This window comes from Syzygium oleosum, unplaced genomic scaffold (genome assembly GCF_021117445.2).
Source record: "Syzygium oleosum isolate NSW1041296 unplaced genomic scaffold, Sole_v2.1 Sole_v2.12, whole genome shotgun sequence".
NCBI lineage: Eukaryota > Viridiplantae > Streptophyta > Magnoliopsida > Myrtales > Myrtaceae > Syzygium > Syzygium oleosum.
This window is the reverse complement of record NW_026607496.1, coordinates 6831990-6852842: the sequence shown is the minus strand read 5'-3', so window position 1 is coordinate 6852842 and position 20853 is coordinate 6831990. Positions and strand designations below refer to the sequence as shown.

The window sequence follows — 20853 nt, the reverse complement described above, 5'->3', positions numbered from 1 at the left end:
GTTTTATCATTTGGTAGATTTAAAGATGGTAAGATTTCAGTGGAAGGCTCGTGCAAATTTATTTCGTTCTAAATCCAATTTTCGTGTAGGATTGAGGGTTGCTAAACTTTTTCTCTTCTTTTGGGACAAAAAGAAAGATGCTTATACGTTAAGGAAGAAGGAATATTTGTCCCTTTAAACCCTAGAAAGTGTCTTAAGCTAGTGAGAAGTGGCAAGGACAAAACAAATATATTCCATGTAAATACAGCACACATAAAAGTTCCCTCCTTTAATATTTTGCTCCTTATTCAATTCTCTCCCTTCTGCAAGTCTCTCTTTGTTGATGTGATTCTCCACTATTCCCTCAAGAAGCCCCCATTGCGACCTTTACTAAAAAGAAAGAGCATCATCGCACAAGCCATGGATTTTCCATCTCTCCCATCTTATCTTGATCCATCCAACTGGCAACAGGTGAGGGTTTTCTTATACGCTCCATGGATTGTCTTTCTTTCATGCTTTCTCAGCCGAAAAAGCAAGAAAAAACTTCAAAGGAAAAAGATATTCTCCCCGCTTTTGCTAGTCTTCTTTGCTGAATATACCAGATATTTGATCTTTGCTTTCTTCTTGTTCTTCTCCAGCAACAAACAGATCATCACCAAACTGGAAACTCCAGCACAAATCCTCAGCTCCTGCCTCCTCTTCCGCTGCCATCGCCGCCACAACCTCATGGTGGCAGCGGTGGCGCCAGCTCGATCAGGCCCCGTTTGATGGCCGACCAGGCCCGCCTGGCCAACATACCGATGCCAGAGGGGCCACTGAAGTGCCCTCGATGCGAATCGACCAACACGAAGTTCTGCTACTTCAACAACTACAGCCTCACCCAGCCGAGACACTTCTGCAAGACCTGCAGAAGGTACTGGACGCGAGGAGGAGCGTTAAGAAATGTCCCTGTTGGAGGCGGTTGCAGGAGAAACAACAAGAGGAGCAAATCGGGGAGCTCGAAATCTGCGGCAAGTAGCGGCCATCGGCAAATCACAACTCCGAGATCAGGCTCTACTTGCGTACCGACCTCAAACGGAGGGGCCAGGGTTGACGCCACTGAAATATCAGGGGTCGGAACGCAGCTCCCGCCGTTCGGCCGCTTCATGGCTCCTTTGCACTATCTTCCTGATAACTTGAGTTTATCAGCTGGGGCTGGACTTAATTATAATACTGGAGTACCTCCACCACTAGGAGACTTGAATTTCCAGTCGGTGAGCGCCTGTGATGGCGGAGCTTTAGAGCGGTGGCGCTTGGGCCAAGCACAGCAGTTTTTCTCCTCGGGTGGGTTGGATCCAAACCTGGGATTGTACCCATCTGAAGGTGGGTTTGAGTCATTCAGAGCTCTTAGTGTGAGACCTAATGCACCGCCTTCATCAGCTGGGCTAATTGCTCATCTCTCCTCGTCGGTGAAAATGGAAGACAACAATCAGCATTTTTCGAGGCAGTTTTTCGGGATTAACCACGAAAATAATTCCTTCTTGAGCAGTGCCAGCGCATGGACGGATCTTTCTGGTTTCAGCTCTTCTTCCACCCGCAACCCCTTATAGAGATGTCATGGTTACTTTGATCCTCTCTTTTTGAAGCTTTCATATTTCTCCTCCTTTGTTTCATATTTTTGGTCATCTCAACCGATTCTTCAAACTTAGAATGAAACCCTAGAAATATTTAGTGAAGATGGTTGCTGACTGCTCTTAAAGATGAAACCCTAGAAATATCTGTCTCTTTGGTTTTTTTTGCTTTTTGGTTTCTTTTGTTTCTTTTGTTGTTTTTGTTAGGTTTGAACTTTGTCACCTTCTCACCATAAAGACTGTGTATGACTTTGCCAAGTTGTGATCATATTATGTTCCGAGAGACTTTTGAATGCATATTTCGCTGGCCAATCTCCATTATCAAATTTTTCTTTCGTTCTTTAATTTTGTGACGATTGGCTGGGCAATGTCTTACTATTAACATTTGTTTACTGTGAGTAGATGTTCTTTGGGAGTTCTAACTTATATGTTTTCTTATTTTGAGTGACACAAGAGTTCTAACGTTAGAATCTGCAGCTCAGTAGTTGTATGTGACACATCTTCAGAAATCATATTGACAAGTGAAGTTGGAAGAATGCATCTCAAAGCAACGTCCACGAATTGACGGCCATATGCAAAACACTTACTTGTGTTTTAGTATGGATCAGCATTTTGAAAGTATATCAGAGCTCATTCAAGATGAATTTGAATCCTCATTGCCTATATGGCTCCTTATATTACAAGGACTCCATCTTTCTACCAGATTTTAGCCTCTTCCTTCTGCCATTGTGCCTTTGCTCCTGGAGTCTATGTAATTCGTATCGTAATTACTCATTTAAATCTCGCTTTTCGTGAGTAAGGCTTGACTTGAATTTAAAGACGTATGTATACAATATGGACTCATCTTCTGAAAGGGTTTACACTACAGGAACAAATTTCCAACTGACAATCCCAATCTGTCAAACTTTTGGCGTTCTGGGTCATAGCAGCGTTAACGTCTAAGTTTTGCCGCTTCTTAAAGTTATCGACAACCGACCAAGTTTCTATCCAATTACATGTGTGATTACTGATAACTTAACTAATTTACTATCAGCTTTTTTCAGCTATATACTATCAGCTTGAGAAGCCACTTTTTTGGGCAAACTCTGACCACCAGACGCTGTGTATATTTTTGCTGGTCTCTCATGGATATCATTTGTTTAGTGAAAATTTCTCACTGCAATCCCTTCAGCCGCAATGGGAATACATTCTGGTTGTATATGCATGAGGCATACAGGCATATCTTTTGATAGCCAAACCTGAAAGTAGAAACCAAAATGGCGAGAGGGACATCATTCTAAAGCTACAACAATAAGTACCGTGAAGTTGTTGATTTAGGAGTTAATTTAATTGTTAGTTAACGGACATATTTATATGTGTGGATTAGGTGCATCACCATTTTATCCCGCATCTTACTTGGATCATGATGTTAGTATTACCTGCTTAAGGTGAACATTTGCATCATTAGGATACAAAAATGGGATCTCTAGCAGATACACGTCCATCATCTTAAGAGATTTGCAAAAATTATTATCTTCGCTTTACGGTGAGAAAAGATATAGGGACATAATCAAGTCAAGTCCAGCCGGTACCAGTGCCAAGCTCAAGCTCAAGCTCAAGCCTGACTCAACTCGCACATCTGATACTAGAAACCCAACTCGTATACTTGGCTCTAAAAACTCAACCCTCGAAGTCAACTAAACTCATTTACAATCAATTCATGAAGAAGTTGGAGCTCAAGCTTGACTTTAGAAAGCTTGATGATATCTCTCTCTATATATATATATATTATATATGATATATATGTTGATACATATGTAATTGCTAGGAATCCCACGTCTATGTTATAACTATTAAATTCTCTTGAAAAGCTAGTAGAAGTTCGATCAGGCTAGCGAGCCCAGCAAGGTATTAACAAGTTGATCTCGACCGGACAAGATACCGGAATAATTCGACCTTGACAACTAGAATGGATATCGAAGTAGAGTCCAAATTACTCTCTCTCTCTCTCTCATGGGCTAAAGCAATTGGACGTCTATGAAAACAGAAGAAGAAAGTGCAGTTACAGCTTTAGCCTCGTTGTGCCCACAACGACGTTCTTTTTTTCCTCTCTTTATCCCCCTGAGGGACGGCTCTCATTCCGAGATTCCTCATTTTTCTCTGCAAATTCAAAAAAGAAGATCCGCCTAGACTTCAGCATCTTCACGTTGGTTCTGTACAGTTGTGTGACAACCATATATATTAATGTGTGGTTAAGATGTTGAGTAAGATTCTTAGGACATGGATTTTGGAAAAGGGAATGATTCTGCAATAATTTTGTGGGGACTTCTATTTGATTGTGGTTGGTGGCCTGGTGTTGGGTTCGAGATTAAGATTTCGGGACCGCGAGAGAAAGAGAGAGAGAAAGAGACCAAGAGTCTTTTGATTTCGCAAGACAAGCGCCTCAAAAGACGCCAAATTTGTCAGTTGCCACCAATCATCTTTCTTTTCATTTTGTTTTTGTGAATTTTGTCATTCAAGTTATCCAATCTCACTTTCTTTTAAAACTTACTACTATATCTCTCTCTTTAGCGATAGTTATATAGACTTAAAAGCAATGCCATCCCCGAGGTCAATGATTTCGCGGGCGCTCCCAATGAGAGGAACGTGATCAATCGTCATGATTAAGTAGGTTTATATAGATTGAGTTTGAAACGAGATTTCTCTATTATTGATTTATCAGTTTGGGAAAGAGAAAATTTTTTGCAAATTTTATTGAGATTTTACATCGTTTATTAAGTGATCATTGTATTCGTTATCTAGAAGAAGAAAAGCATTACAAAAGGATAAGCATAGCCTAGTGGGTCAATTTTTGGGACTCTGCTCCGAGGAATTTAGAATCTGAACCTACCTGATTGATTTCGCAGCTGGTTGGTTATAGGCGGAATAGGAATCGACCCTTTTTAGGAAAAAGACAATTCATATGTGTATTTTTTTCAAATTGACCCAAACCAAGTCTAACACCAACGTTAGACGAGATTAAACATCAATAAGAGAAACCACCAAAACAGATTCTAAGTCAAAATTCTAAAACCAAAGTTCAAGGTTTTGTTCTTTTGAAGCGAAAAAAAAAGACTAGGTTAGAACTAGTTCTTAGGGGGCTGGCTCAAATTCGATGTTCTTGGAATCTAGAACCGAACCAGTACGTCCTAAAATTGATTTGATCGGTTGCTCACCATTTTACACGCCTAAAGTTTGACCTTCCTATAGTAGATGCAAACATATTCATTTATTACATTTAGGATATGAAATAGCCTACATATCTAAGAAAAAAGAAGAATTTATCAACATATTCCATGGACAGAACTTAATGAATGAGGATATATTTCTCTAAGCAGCTTCATTACCGAACCTCAAATTTGTTTCAAAATTCAAACCATCATCTAATATTCTAGCAACACTTAATGAACCGCTTAAATAAATAATTTGAGAAAAATCTACCGATAAAACTCAATCTCATTTTAATTCGTCATGAAGAAGAATTCTATACATATGCGTTTGTCACGCGGAAAATAAATAATTTAAAAAATATTTTCCTAAAAATGCTTGCTTGTATCGCCTACAAAAACGAATGAGCAAAAATAATTATCGTCATCCGTGAAAATGTTCAAATATAAAATATTGTCGACAATGAAAACATTTTTCATTTACTAATTATTTCAAGCGATACAAGCGGATATTTTTCGGAAAATGTTGTTCAAATCGTTCGCTTTTTCACAAAACAAACGGAGAGAGTAAATCTCGTGCCCATGAAATACCATTGATTAGAAAGATATGAGCATGTGTATCGGCGACGAAAGACATCGCTTTTACATGAATATACAATACTTCTTCCTCAGATTCAGAGACTGAGACACTTTATTCCTGAGTGTACATTATAATAACGATGATAAAGAAAGGGTAAGATGCCAAAAATGCCACGAACTGTTTGCTGGTAAGATGCGAAGAGTGAAGAGGAAGCAAGGCATCGAATGCCCCTCTGGATTTGCTTTATCCCTTTGTTTATTCAATTTAGTTTCGCAAAGACAGAGGTTCAGAAATCCTGCTAACGAATAAAGCAGATCATTCAAAACCACACAGTGGAGATTGGGTGGTGGGTCTTCGGTCTTAAAGTAATCGATTGGTCACTCATTGCATGGTTTTTCACGACTCGTCTTTGTTGGACCTACGGTCTTCTTCTTCTTTTCCAAGAAAGGGGGTTGGACAAAGCCTATCGTTTGAATTTACTATTTGAGTAACTATTTCAAGAAGTGTGGAGTTGATATACCAAGGACAATTTCAAGAATATTAGGAGTCTCTCGACTTAGGTCCGGCTTCTGTGAAGATAGGTCGGCATCGGTCTTTTAATGTTATGATCGTTAGTCAGCTGAGTTTTTTGTTGTTTTATTTTGATCAATTAAGTCTTTAACTATTTCTAAAGAGTACTCAACTCCAGAACCCGACGCCAATGGATTTTCGATATCGGAAGTTCTACACGGCTCTCAAGCGTGTAGCCATGTGGCATTAAAAAGAGGCCATGTGAGAGAGATATAAGATTTTCGGGGTCAAAATTCCCCTAACTATAAATTGAGGGCTAGATTCACATTTTTGAAAATGTTAAGGGCGATTCATGTATATTTAATATTTTTTCCTATATATCACATTTTTTATACAATAGTTTTTTTTTTTGGTGGGGGGGAGGGGTATTGTGGAACTCTTTTATACTCACAAGTTGTTTTAGAGGCATAAGTGATGGGGCATATATATTTGAATAGTTTATTGTAATGTCCAACCATAAAAATGTAATAGTTATTCCTTGATTTGAACCAAATAACATAATGCCTATTACGGCTTTAATCTATTCCTATCGTAAGTGCTATCAATTTCAGCTTTATTCATCATTGTCACCAAATGATATATATATATAGTTGGGGTTCAATTTCACACAAAACATGGTTTTCTTCTAGAATTTCACACGAAAGCACAACTCTTGCTAGTCACATTAGATACTTTTTTCTACATCAATTTGGTTTCCACACCCAACAAATGACAATGTGGAAATGAGGAGAAACACTAATAATGTTTTGCAAGTATTATTATCGCTGATGCTTGGTTCTATAGCAAAGCATCTTCGTCACTTTCGTGTACCCATTGGACGGCAGCCCAAGAAAAAAGCGACATTTGAGGAGAATTCGACGAATGGTTATTTTGCCTCCCTCGCTTTCCTCTCCTGCGGCAAGAGCTCGTTCGCCAAATCGAACTCCCACTTTCTCGTCGATGATGGCTCTCTCTCTTGCCTTCGTCCTTGAGTGAGAAAAATCAATGATTTTTATATTTTATTTCACAATTGAATCAATTTAAAGAAGACCTAAAATTATGGATTTCTTAAAAGAATTTGAGAAAAATCTCAGTAAATTACGAAATTCAAAGAGGTAAACTTTTTTAAGAGACAAATGAATAGATATAACATACTAGCAAGATGCCCTCCGTTGCATGTTTTAAGTCTATATTTGTTATATTATTATTAGTGTGGGAATCACTATGAATTTTCATAAAAGTAATAATATGCTGGAAATAATAGCATAATTAACATTTACATCAATTAAATTCTCCTCTAGGATTTAGTTGATTTTATTTAAAGTGGATCTTCACCCATCATATTGGTATATCCTCCAATTAAAAGAAAACAACGGACCTTAATAATTGCAAAATTTGTTAAATTGTTATATAAGTACATGCAACATTTCGAGAACATAAAATAACATGAATCAATAAGAACATGAAAGTATAAAGTACGAATGTAAGTTCCCCTCTCACGATAAGTTCCCCTCGATTCGTCAGAATCTTCACCTTTGTCTCGTTAGTTTGTTGTGGAAAAAGCGAGCAAGCAACCTATCTTGATAGAAATGGAATCTTCTTGAAAGTATGAATGATTTCATTTCTCTTCTCCATCTTCTCCTCTCAATTTGTAGAGTTAGAGGTGATTTCTTCAAGATCATCTTCTAATTCCATATATTTTAGTTTCTTTTTTTTATGGAAATTCTCCCTTTTCAGTTTTTGTATGTGCCTAGTCTTTTTAACAAGAGTCGATGAATATCCTGTCATCCATCACAATGTATTATAAAGAGCATTGTTCGATATCTTGCAAAAGTATACAATATTAGATTTGTATTATTGAAGAATTTCACGATATCTTTTTCCCCAATAACGTATACGTAGAATTTTGTAGATTTGGTTCAGAATAAGAATATTTATATATTCATTCCTTGACTTGTGAAAATTCCATTGCCAACAATTGATTGTTAATGTACTTTGCAATTACAAATGCTCAAAAGTCAATTATCTTTCCCAACTTTGTAAAATTTATTGGTTGTATCGTGATTTTAATTAGTTTTATTTTTACTTTTTCTTATATTTAATGTGTTATAGTGACATTGATGTCACAATAATGAATTAGTGGCAGCCTCATACTTTAACAATCATATGAGGCCACCACCGCCCGCAGCGGCTACGTTGGCTTGCGCTCTTGTCCCCCCCACGAAGGGATCGGAATTCGAACCCCAGCGTAGTCGTTAGGGATTCTTAAGTGTTGGAAGATATGCGATATCTTCGATATTATTTAGATTGCGATTGCTACGCAAGGATCAATGAGATTGGATTTGATTTGTAAAATATATTGTTTCCATTATTCTTTTTCTCATTGTATTATAAGTATGTACATTGAGTATCGAACAATATAGAAAAATACACATTGAATTTCTCCCAAACCCTTTTTTTCCTATCTTCGATCTTGCTTTCTTTCATGGTATCAGAGCTGCTTCGCTCCTGATTTAACTTCCGCAAACACTAAACGATTGCCTGCCGTTTTTTTGGACCTGAAAAACAAGGTGCCCTTCCGGCAAAGGAATCAAATTTTTTAAAGAAAGAACGAAGAAAGGTTATACACTTACCTCACCATGGATCAGCAGCTACCAACCTCCGACCAGACTTCGACGGAGGAGACCACCCCAGCTTCCAACCAAACTTCCACAAAGGAGATCAACTCACAAACCTCACGTACTCAGGACTCAACACTGGATCCACAGACTCTGTTTTCCACAGCACAGATCCAACCTATCTTCTGGCAACCCTTTTAGACTCAGACAAATATGGGGCGGCCCATACCAGGCTCACCCATCGTGGGCCAGCCAATCGGGGGCCAGCCTTTCCAATGGATACCGAATTCATGGTACCTTGGGCCGAACCCAAATGCATTATTGCCTGGGGCGAGCCAAGAAAATGCCCAGCCCAACAGCGGCCCACCAGCCACAAGTGGAGCGGGCCCAACTGAAGGATCTGGAACGATCAATGCGGGGGTATCAAGCGGGTCAGGGAATCCGGGTTTGGGTCCAAATCCCTACCTGGTTCTGCCACCCGGTTTCTTGCCGTATCCAACAGCGGGTGTCACTGGCCGACCAGAGCCCGACGACGTTCTCTACGTCTCCGCCGCCGATGGACCGGAGTTGCGGCTCATTAGCCACCATCTCACGGGATCTGGAAATTACTCGATCTGGGCACAAGAATTCCGACGAGCTCTAGTGACCAAGAACAAAAACGGTTTCATAGACGGATCTGTTCCGATCCCGACTGACGAGAGAATGGTAAGGCAATGGAGAAAATGCAACCAGCTCGTTAGAACATGGATCGGGAACTGTATTAGTCCAGAAATAGCCGTCGGACTTCCCCCCCACAGAAGATGCAAAGAAGATGTGGGATAATATACGAGAAATGTACGGGACCGTGCGAGGATTTTTTCTCTCACCCAGGAGCTTTCAGAGCTAAAGCAAGGGAATATGAGCATAACCGCTTGCTTCAACAAGCTGTCGGCCCTCTAGAATGAGCTAGAATCAGTCGAAGAAAAGCTCGAGGGGCCCGAAACCATGCTACAACAATATAGGGCGATAAAAGACAGGGAGAAAGTCACACGATTTCTCTTGATTTTGAATGAATCATATCTCACCTTTAGATCGCAGATCCTCACCATGGACCCGGTGCCACCGCTCGGACGCATCTTTCAACTGGCGGTACAGGAAGAGAGCCAACGACTCGCCTTGGCGGAGCATGCAAGGGGAACGGAAAGCATCGCCCTCGCAACCCGCGGCGAGCGTTGCGAGTCGGGTTCCAGAACCCTAGACCGAGAGAAAGAACGGCGAAATGGGAAGCTAGGGTTTACAAGTGATGATCCACGGCAACTAAAAGGGAGTGGGCTGGACGGTGCAGATCGTAAGTCACAATCTGAAGGCTGGAAGAGTTCTGATTCCTTAATGGAATCAGACGGTGGGCAACAAGCCCAACTAAAGGCATCCAATGGCCAATTTTTTTCGGGTGCACAAAAGAATTATAGGCATAATTTAAAGGCCAAAAAATTATTTTGTGAATATTGCAGGCGGCCCCATCACACAATCGATAACTGCTGGAAATTGCACGGTAAACCCGGGGAAAAAGGAAATAAAGGAAAAGAATCTTCGGCTGCAGCTTATCAAGTTACTGGTCCGAACAATGATCAGCCCATCACATATGGGCACTATCAACAAATTATGCAGGCATTACAGAAATTGGATTCTTCCAACAAGGGTAGTGTTTTTTCAGGTATTACTCATTGCCTGATAAATTCTATTTCCAGAAATGCATGGATTATTGACTCAGGGGCCAGCGACCATATTATTTGCGATAAGGGATTATTTTCCATTATTCATAAAGAATTAAATATCCCCATCTCTGTGAAATTGCCGAATGGGAATATTACTCTGGTCACTACAACAGGAACAATAAATCTTAGTCCTCAGATCACACTCAGAAATGCCCTTTATGTTCCAGACTTCCAATTCAACCTCATATCTGTGTCTAGAGCGTGCGACGAAAATTCCTGTCGAGTCATTTTCGATGCTGATACTTGTCTCTTTCAGGCCCTTTCGACTGGCAGACTGATGGGCTTGGGTAGTCACTCTGAAGGACTATATTTTTGGACCAGCTTTCCCAGAAATTTCGATTTATCCCACATTTCTTTCAATAAAAGATCATTGTGTAATTTGACTGCCAATGATAAAAATTTCCTCATGCATTCCAGATGGGGCATAGTGCTTTATTTCCTTATTCTCAGTGTCATATTTGCCCACTTGCAAAACAATCTCGCACGCCCTTTCCCCTTAGCAAGAGTCGCGCCGCTGATATTTTTTCATTAATTCACATTGATGTATGGGGGCCATATCACACGCCGCACCATGATGGATCTCGATTCTTTCTCACCATTGTGGATTATTATTCCAGAGCTACATGGGTTTTCCTTATGCAATCTAAGGCTCAAGTATTACATCACTTGAAGACATTCATTTCCTTATCAAGGACATAATTCGGGAAACATATTCGACGTATCCGGACAGATAATGGAAGGGAATTCTTCAACCATGAGTGCGACTATCTTTTCTCATCCCATGGCATTCTACATGAAAGCTCATGTACTTACACTCCACAACAAAATGGGATAGTTGAAAGAAAACACCGCCATCTCTTAGAGGTTGCACGCGCGTTGAAATTTCAAGCTTTTATCCCAGATGCTTTCTAGGGAGATTGCGTCATCACTGCGGCCTACTTAATTAATCGAATGCCATCGAAAGTACTCAATGGACGGTCACCATATGAGCTCCTATTTGAAAAAAAGCCAGAGTTGGATCATTTACGGATTTTTGGATGCTTATGTTACACTACTTTTATGGGCCCTCGGGACAAGATGAGTCCCCGTGCTCGGCGATGTACATTCATGGGATACCCAAATCTACAAAAGGGTTATCGTCTCTTTGACCCATCAACGGGAAAGTTTTTTGTAAGCAGGGATGTTATATTTCACGAAAACATTTTTCCTTTTGAAAGTAACTTCCCTCAGGAAGATGTAGGGGCAGACAACCATTCTCATATCCTTCCCACTGAACAGGAAGGATTGAAGGATCCCCTATATGTTCCGACTATCAAAGGCTTTGAAACACCTAAGCCAATTTCTACCGAAGATATTTCTCCATCAACAGCTTTGGAACCAGTGGAAGACGATGCGTCAATTGAAGATATTCCAACACCCGCACCAGAACCTTTTGACAGAGAATCATCAATTGTTATGGAGGAAACTTCGCCATCACCACCAAGAGATCCTCCACGACGTTCCGGGCGCGTCACACATCCACCCACGTGGACTAAAGACTATGTCTGTGCTGCACAAAATTTGCCAGGTATTCAATATCCCATCTCATCCTATGTTTCGTTCAATAAACTCTCGTCGGAACATAAACGTTGTATTAGCCGAATATCTGAAAATCGGGAACCGTCTAGCTATGATGAGGCTTCCACTGATCCACGATGGCAAAAGGCCATGACAACAGAATTGCAAGCCTTAATTGACAATAACACATGGGAGCATGTGCCACTGCCTCCTCATCGGAAGCCGATTGGGTGCAAATGGGTGTACAAAATAAAGTATAGGGTAGACGGATCCATCAAACGTTACAAAGCTCGATTGGTGGCTAAAGATTTTACACAGCGAGAAGGTTTTGATTATCACGAGACATTCTCCCCAGTAGCCAAAGATGTCACCGTCCAATCTTTCCTATCGGTTGCAGCCTTCCAAAATTGGGCATTACACCAAATGGATGTCCATAATGCTTTCCTTCATGGTGATTTGGATGAGGAGATTTATATGGAAATTCCACAGGGTTTTCAGAGACAGGGGGAGAATAAAGTATGTCGTCTCCGTAAATCCCTATATGGTCTTAAACAAGCTTCCCGGCAATGGTATGCAAAATTTGCGAATGCACTCATAGCTGCAGGATTCAAACAATCTCGTTTTGACTATACTCTTTTTACATGGACAAGAGGTATGTCATCTATCTATTTAATGATATATGTTGACGATATACTCATTATGGGAAATGACGACAATGCCATAAAGAGCCTCAAAGAGTATCTGCATTCCACTTTTCATATAAAAGACCTTGGATCACCCAAGTATTTTCTGGGAATTCAAATTGCCCGATCCGACCAAGGAATTTCCCTCAGTCAACGGAAATTTGTGTTGGAAATTATATTAGAAGCAGGTCTGTCAGGATGCAAGCCAGCTGTTGTTCCAATCGAACAAAATACGAAGCTGACCACAGCAGAATATGATGAGGGATCTTCCCAAGAAGATGACCCCATGCTCAAAGATCCAGCAGGGTATCAGAAACTTGTTGGGAAACTCATATACTTGACTATGACCAGGCCGGACATATGTTATGCGGTGCAGACGCTCAGCCAGTTTATGCACAAACCAAAATAGTCTCACATGAATGCTGCACTGAAGATTGTGAAATATTTGAAAAAATGCCCAAGACTTGGGATATTTCTTTTTAGAAAGTGCAACATGGAAATGACGGCTTATTGCGATGCAGATTATGCAACTTGTCCAATGAGCAGAAGATCTGTCACAGGTTTTTGCATTAAGCTAGGAGACTCCTTGCTCTCATGGAAGACAAAAAAAACAGCCGACTGTTTCACTATCTTCAGCAGAAGCAGAATATCGAGCAATGGCGAAAACCACTTGCGAGATAGTATGGCTACGAGGCTTACTGCGAGATCTTGGACTACAAATTAAGGGTCCAACCAGACTGTTTTGTGATAATGATGCCGCTCTCAAACTTGCGGCTAATCCTATGGTGCATGAGAGGACGAAACACATAGAAGTAGATTGTCACTTCACACGGGAGAAAATTCAGGAAGGGATAATTGAAACAAGAGGGATTGGGACTGCAGAACAACCCGCGGATGTTTTCACTAAACCCCTTTGTCAGAAACAGCACGCATATCTACTGAGCAAGCTAGGTGTCTTGGACATCTACAAGCCACCAGCTTGAGGGGGAGTGTTGGAAGATATGCGATATCTTCGATATTATTTAGATTGCGATTGCTACGCAAGGATCAATGAGATTGGATTTGATTTGTAAAATATATTGTTTCCATTATTCTTTTTCTCATTGTATTATAAGTATGTACATTGAGTATCGAACAATATAGAAAAATACACATTGAATTTCTCCCAAACCCTTTTCTTCCTATCTTCGATCTTGCTTTCTTTCATTAAGTGTGGCACCTTGGTGGTGGGTCATGTGCTAGCGTCACCCCAGGTTTACCCCTCCGGCTGTCGGCCGTGCGGGGAGTTCCTGGGTTATCAAAAAAAAAAAAACAATCATATGAGGCCACCGGCGAGTATGGCATGACCATAGCCAGTGACGGGTGAGGGCCCCTAACACCAACTATCGATGGATAATGCTCAAATAAAGTGGGGTACTAGCAGAAAGTAAAAAATAAATAAATTTTAAATATACCATCCTTATTTCATAGGGATAATACTAGCAAAAATCTGAAATTGGTACATCCGTGCTACGTTTACTCTAATTAATTTTGTGTCGTAAAAAATCTCAAATAGGTACGCCCGTGACAATTATACTCATTTCCATTAAAATTGCCAACACGAAAACACACATGGCAAATAACTCTGAAAATCGTCACGTGACATGGTTTTGACGTGGAAATTCAGAATAAATGACTCTCCTAAACGACGTCATTTGAAAGTAGTTAGATTTGAAGAAAAAGAACTGAGATTGGAAAATCTATTAAAATATGTTGTTATTGCTCCGACAGCTCCTTTATTTTTCGAAAATATGTTCAAATCCCTAATTTTGCCCGAAGATATATGTTAATTGTCACAGATGTATCAGTTTGTAATTCTTTTTTACACGAAAATTAGTTTGGAGGTAAATATGACACGAGTATACCGATTTGGGATTTTTTGACACATAAAAAATAATTTGGTAAATGTGATATATGAGTGCCAATTCGAGATTTTTTGTGATATTAACCTTATTTTATATCAGGGGACACTTATTCAGTAGATTCTCTGGTTTGTTCAAATAGAGTAATGATGTTGGGCTAGGCCGGAGAATCCGCTTGAGAAAAACAAACAGCCCACTGCCTTCACCATAACGTTGTAGACCTCTATTTGATTCAAATAATGACCCTTCCAAGCTTGAAAAAATGGAGCTTCTCCTGTTTAATTTCTGACGGAAGCAAAGGAGTTTACAGAAAAGTCTATTTGGTGCAGATTTCTTACAACAACTACAACTGTGAAAAAGAAGCGCTGCAGCTTTAATTTTTACCGCAGATTTTAGGAAACTGCCCCACTCAGTTTTGAGGTATTTCGGATTGCCGACACAAATGTAACATTACTTCGTAGCATAGCTACAATGCGATATAGCTACAGCGCAGTCATAGCTATGTCAAATAGATACGAGATGTATTGAATTTCCGAGGCAAACGATTATTTTACCTCGAGAGAAATCGCAAAAGAAGTCCCTCAATCCTCCTAAAGGGATCTAGTGAAAATCCATGGAAACTGCTATTCAGGTTGCACAAATTAAAGCAAAGAGAACAGAGAAGGGTAAATGGGACGTGACAACACTCTCTCAACTGTGCTAAGAGCTATAACAATCAGCATCAGGTGTGAATGATTCGACATGGGAAAGAGATAACAACAGAAACATCTAGGAAATGAACCATCATGTGCATATGTGAATATCTTAAACAATGAGTAACTACTTGGAAGTTTTCACTTGTAAGTTACCTTGCAAGTTAACAGAGCTCATGCTTCGTAAAAAGGAAAACAGCAAAACCTTCATTATGCACTTCCATGATTGTGCTTAAACAGAAACATATTTTACACATCTGGTAATTGATTATGAGAACTGAACAAAATCGAGCCAAGCTCTGGGTTTGTGCCGTTTCGGTAAGGACAAATACAGATGTTCTATAGAGAAACCAGAAATTGAAACTCAAAATCAGCCAAGAGTTCAACAGAAAATGTTTCCACAGCTTTCTTTCGTGCAATTCCATCATTTAATCCATCCGATGCCGCTCCTTTGTTCTAGATGTTCTGCTGTTCTTTGCACTAAGCTGAAATATAGTTATGTATGATAACACGAGTAATTGAGCCCAAATCTGCAAAAACAAGGTTCTGCATAGCTTTGATGTCTCTAGCTTCGACTGTCGTGGACTAAAAGTTTTCTCTGGCGTCGATCATTACCTCAGTAAAAATCTATGTCCCATATCAGATGAGTATCTTCATGTTTGAGCTTAGGACTAATGCTAATACACCTTGTGATTAGGAAAGGTAAAGCATGTAAGGCCTCAGAAAAGATTCGCTTGACGACCAACTCTACGCGGCAAACCAAAATTCTGATAAGCTCTTATCTCGCCCCTTAAACCTGCAGTGACGATCACCATCCCCCAAGCCGTCGCTTGCATAGCATTAGCCCCATTGCTGTTGCTGCTGTCGAACCAAGACCAAGATGAAGACCACGAAGCTGACGATGAGTTCACAGCCACCGAGATCAATGGTGATTCGTCATACCTGGCCGAGCTGGCATCGGAATTGAAAGACTCCCCAATCCCGCTCCCGAACCCCGAGTCCAGGCGAGAAAGCAGGGCGAGATCCACTTCAGGAGGAATCGAGGCTCGCTCCGTGGGGATTGCCTTCTTGGGTAGAGGTGGCAACATCAGTCTCTTGCTGTTCCCTTGCAAAAGGCTATGATCCTCTTGAGTCGGCGAGCCATTGGAAGCCGGTGGCTGTGTCGAGGTCGAGCGCTTGGAGTGCCTCTTGGAATGGATCGGCATGGCCGGTGGGTCACCTCTTATGGTACCGGGCCAAGGAATCGCCACTGAGACATCTCGGCAAGGGAAGTGTTCATATGACTTGCTAGTAACCAGAGCTTTGGCCTTGGCCACGTTGGAATTCCGTGGCGTCTCTCTCTTCCACACATAGACGTGAGAATCTTCACTCGCCGATATGACATACTTCCCATCTTGGGTAAATGAAGCCGCAATTTGGCTGCTAGTATTTCGGAAACCTGTTGCGAAAAGCAACGAAACAATTACTTGGTGATGGAGGCACTTGAGGAGAATTGTATCTACATTCTCATTGCATAGCTGATCTACCTCTGAGCTTGTGCGTGATGTCTGAGCCCTCAACAACGCGAACACGGGAATCGGCCGAGGTAACAAGAACTTCAGACGAATTGCAAGGTGAGAACTGATTGGAAATTCAAAGCAGAGAGTTATTTTTCTTTGGCTTCTTAGCACGTTTTTCCCCTAGGACTAGAACAGGTGTTGACTGAAAATTAGCCAAAAAAATGGACAGAAACCTGAATAGAATTTACCTGGAAACCTGTTATCTTTTTGGCTTGGGACTTTTTCTTGCTCTGAATCTCAAGCTGACTGATTTGGTTCAGTTTACAATCTGTTCAAACAAGTGAAAGAGAGACGATAAACCTCCTTTCTGATGTAACCTCAATAGCCCACTAAATGATTATACTGCAACTTGATGCAGGAGGGCCATTTAAAGACACAAATTGTTTCCAACTTGTGTCGTTGTTTCTATGCCGTTGCTGATAAACTTGAGTAGAAAAATGCTAGTAGAGAATCTCATACCCTTTGTGCTGTACATCCGGCAACTTCCTTTGTGCGATCCTACAATGGCGCCCTTCAGTTGTATAATCCCATACAATTAGGAAGAGCAATTAGAGCAAACTCATCGTAATAAACCCAATGAAAGTGTTCCTTAATGCAGATTACTATGCCAAAACAATCTCATTTGAGCCGATTCAGCTGAAACAATTGACAAACGATCGCTAAGGTTCTCAAGCAATGCATGAATCGATATAACCAAAATGTAGTACTATGTTCTGCAATAGAAAAGCATTGCTTCTGAGAAACTATCATGACTGTCAACAATAGATTATAAGACCCACTTACTACCTCGCCATCTGGGGTGTAGCAAACCGCGGTGACCATCTCATGAAGATCGGTCCAGTCAACAACATGGTGGTCTGATATGCTCCATATCCGGATTTTTGCATCCAGCGAACCACTTATGAAAAACGTGTCATCCATCGGATTGAACTGTATGCAAGTCACTGCTCACAATGTGGAAGCATATTTTTCCAGTTGAGAAACAGAAATCTTAAGACGATATTTGTACTCAAAAGAAGAGACTCAGGTTGACGTTACCATAATCATTGTGCGCGAACAGCTTCAAACAGCTCTTCGTTTCCATATCCCACAGCCTCACAGTTTTGTCCATTGAAGACGAAAGGAGTAGCTGCAGGTTTATAAAAATAAAACTTGAGGATTAAAAAAGAAAAACTAAGACCACTCCATAGCTGCAGTTTTGTCAAGGTTGAGACACTGAGACATCCTGTTTGCATATAGTTCCAAGAAGCTAACCTCTGATTTTGACCAGGATAGATCCAGGACATCATCCAAGTGACCTGTAAAAGAGCACACGGGTCTCTCCGAGAGCGAGAAAACCGTTTCAGGCACGTGAACATAGTCGGGGATTGGATTTGCCTTCTTGCTACTCAGCGAACCCTTCCCCTTCCTCTTTTCCACCGGCTGAGGTGAGGGCTCAGCATGGAACTGTCGGTCTGGTGTACTACTCGCCGAAGCATGTAAAGGGCTCCAATACCACTCGTCTGGATTCCTCGGAGGCATCATGTCGCAATCCTGTACCTCCCACACATGAATCGTCTTGTCCTCTCCAGCACTTGCGAGGTAATGCCCATCCGAGTTGAACCTCATGGTCCAAATTGAGCCCTCGTGAGCCTGTATCTCCTGACAGAAGTGCAACGCGCTTAGCTCCTTGTACGACTTCCCGTGCTGCTTCACTTTCACCCACTCCGACAAGCTCTTGCTCGGCTTCGGCTCTTGGACCGGCTGGTTCTCCCTCTCCTTGTCCCCGATCAATCCGCTCATTGAGTTCGCGACCCCCTTTATGTTCTTCAGCAAGGCGACTCCGCTCTTCTTGCTCAGCCTCAAGCTTTTTGAGAGGTACGAATTTGGATTGAACTTCCTCTCTGCCATGATGATGCTACCATCGGTGATCTGCGATACATTTTCCCTCCGCATGAGCTCTTTCACAACAGGGGAATAGCCGACGCTTTTCTCGAACTCTTCCATGGTTAGCTGCTTCCCAGTCTGCAGATCACTGAGCCGATTCCACATCCCCTCTTCATCGTACTCGTTCACGATGAACTCCTTCCCGGTATCCAAATTCTTTATCAGAAAGAAGGCGCCTAACCGACTGTTTGAGATCATGGTTGACAAGCGCCTCCGCTGGCCGAAGGATGATGAATTCCCACCTTGCGGTGATACTCTGATGGAATCAGGATACCGGCAACCCGGTGCACATGGCCCGCACAACGTGGACGAGGTCCTCGTAAGGCGCTGTTTGGATGTTGCACCAAAAAACTCTTCCTTTCTCTTGGCAATCGGGGGGAAATCTATGTCACCGTCCGATCTTGATCGGACAAGAATGACAGGAGCTAAACGAATACAAGACGCGTCTTCCTTTTGTTGCTCGTCGCTCGGATGATCATTATTGACAATCAAAGACGAGATTTTTTGGCTTCCTACCTTCTTGGAGGCAACCGGCTTGAACTCGGCACTTGCAAGTCGGAGAAGGTCCTTGTTGGAGAGCCCCATCCCCTGGAACAGCCGCTTACGCCTCTCGCTGATTGAGCCAGGCTGCGAGATCCAGATCTCGTAGTCCTGCGACACGGAGGTCGAAACCCTGATGCCCGACACGCTCCGAAGTTCTCCTGCGGATGCGCTGGACACAGCAGAGGCGAAGGAGATACGGCTGTCTTCGAAGTCGTCGTCATCGTCGTCGTCGGAGTTCGAGGATGCCAGGTCCAGCGCGATGGCGCAGGACATCCAGTCGCGGGACTCGAAGAAGCGATCGTCCTCGTCCTCATCGCCCAAGGCGTCCCAATTCATCGTCAAGGTTCGCTTGGTTCCATTCCCGTCCATTTCGCAGGGATGGGATGGGGTTATTGAATTGAATTGAGGGACATGCTGTTCTTCTTCTTCTTCTTTTCCTTTTCGTGCATGCGTGCGTGTTTTTTTCCAGAGAGTGTGAATTGGAGCGTTTTGGTTGTGCTTGATGGAGATCGAGGGAGGCAACGGAAGGGAGAGAAACAAGGTGGGGTGGTGGTTATTTTACCGTTAAGGATATGTGCTTTTTTCGGTTTGACTTCTCGCGAAGGGAAAGGAAACGGTCAACGAGGGAGTCGTCGTGGGACATGACTACTCTTCACGACCCAACAATTCCCCCTCCATTATTCAGGGCTTTTGGTTGAGGATGTGTGCTCGCATGAATCCAGCATCTCCTTTGTTTCTTTATTGGGTTTTTTCATTCATAAAAAACACCCAGAGATGAATGTGCAATTTTTGAAGGACATGCTCCCCTTGTGCAAACGCAGAAAGTTCTACATTAATTTGAATCGTTGTGGCTCGATTTGGTATCCATGAAGCTAGCCGGAGCGCTCCGATCGGAGAAATAATCTTCAAACAGTCGAAGCTCGATTTGGGTCGGAGCTTTGATCGGAGTACTAATCTTTATACAGTTGAAGCTGGACTTGGATCCACGAAGCTGGCGGGAGCTCTGACCTGAGAACTAATCAGCACCATAGACAATGGGTTAAGACGTCCAGATTTTGTGCTCGGATTGACCCTTCCGATGCTTAAGTCAGAAATTGGAGGAAGAGAAAAAAATGGAGAAAATTGTCCAAAAATATTCTAAATGTTATGAAATACATGAATGAATATTCATTATATTCAATGTACCTATTATGGTACATTTGTAACCTACATACATGAACGTATATTCAACGTACCTATTATGGTACATTTGTAACCTACATTCTACGTACAATCTCCAATGAATGTTCATCTCCCTATTCAATGTGTGTATTCAATACATTGACATTAATGATATGTGCATTCTTGTTTTCTTATAAATAGGAGTTTAATTTTGGTCATTGTGTAAGAAAAGAGAACATAATGAAAAGAGAAAATATATATATCTTTGATGTTTATCTGCATTCTCTACTTAATATCTATTCTCTCTATTATATACTTGCAACGCAATATTTTACAACACGTTATCAGCACGAAGATCTACCAACTGAGTAGATAATTTTTGCAAGGTAAGTGTTCTCTTTGTTTTCATTAATCAACTTATACTTCATCTTCTCCTATCAATTCTTCATTTTTCTTTTTCTTGGCATGAAGCCAATTTCCAATCTAAAAGTATCCTTCTGCTCCTGAAGTGGCCGTGGATATTTGGAAATCCTTCTAATTAATTTAAGGATTCATT

The 20853-nt window shown here is 41.4% G+C and overlaps 2 protein-coding genes across 4 annotated transcripts; one reads left to right on the top strand and one right to left on the bottom strand.

Moving 5' to 3' along the window:
• The first annotated feature begins 221 nt into the window (after positions 1-221).
• On the top strand, positions 222-1901 carry LOC115672183 (dof zinc finger protein DOF2.4-like). Its single transcript, XM_030593960.2, has 2 exons — positions 222-450; positions 618-1901. Exons 1-2 carry the CDS (start codon positions 400-402, stop codon positions 1566-1568), a joined length of 1002 nt encoding a protein of 333 aa, XP_030449820.1. The 5' UTR covers positions 222-399; the 3' UTR covers positions 1569-1901.
• Positions 1902-15292: 13391 nt separating this feature from the next.
• Positions 15293-19923, bottom strand: LOC115672228 (WD repeat-containing protein YMR102C-like). 3 transcript variants are annotated; one of them, XM_056316370.1, is made up of 8 exons: positions 17922-19923; positions 17706-17796; positions 17454-17611; positions 17127-17178; positions 16856-16935; positions 16635-16728; positions 16051-16546; positions 15293-15969 (listed from the first exon to the last, which is right to left on the bottom strand). In XM_056316370.1, the coding sequence occupies exons 1-8, from the start codon at positions 19503-19505 to the stop codon at positions 15828-15830; spliced, it is 2697 nt and encodes an 898-aa protein (XP_056172345.1). In that variant the 5' UTR covers positions 19506-19923; the 3' UTR covers positions 15293-15827. The 3 variants fall into 3 exon arrangements, with proteins under 3 accessions (XP_056172345.1, XP_056172346.1, XP_030449863.2); XM_056316371.1 differs by having other exon boundaries at positions 15293-15966; XM_030594003.2 differs by having other exon boundaries at positions 15293-16546; positions 17922-19920.
• Positions 19924-20853: the final 930 nt, after the last annotated feature.

Excerpts from the sequence above, each read along its gene's own strand:
- LOC115672183 (XM_030593960.2), top strand. The coding sequence starts at position 400 with ATGGATTTTCCATCTCTCCCATCTTATCTTGATCCATCCAACTGGCAA. Across the intron at positions 451-617 it reads ATCCATCCAACTGGCAACAG|CAACAAACAGATCATCACCA; the intron begins GTGAGGGTTTTC and ends GTTCTTCTCCAG.
- LOC115672228 (XM_030594003.2), bottom strand. The coding sequence starts at position 19,505 with ATGGACGGGAATGGAACCAAGCGAACCTTGACGATGAATTGGGACGCC. Across the intron at positions 17,612-17,705 it reads GTTCGCGCACAATGATTATG|TGACTTGCATACAGTTCAAT; the intron begins GTAACGTCAACC and ends CATTGTGAGCAG. Across the intron at positions 16,729-16,855 it reads AAAAGATAACAGGTTTCCAG|TTCTCACCTTGCAATTCGTC; the intron begins GTAAATTCTATT and ends ATTTCCAATCAG.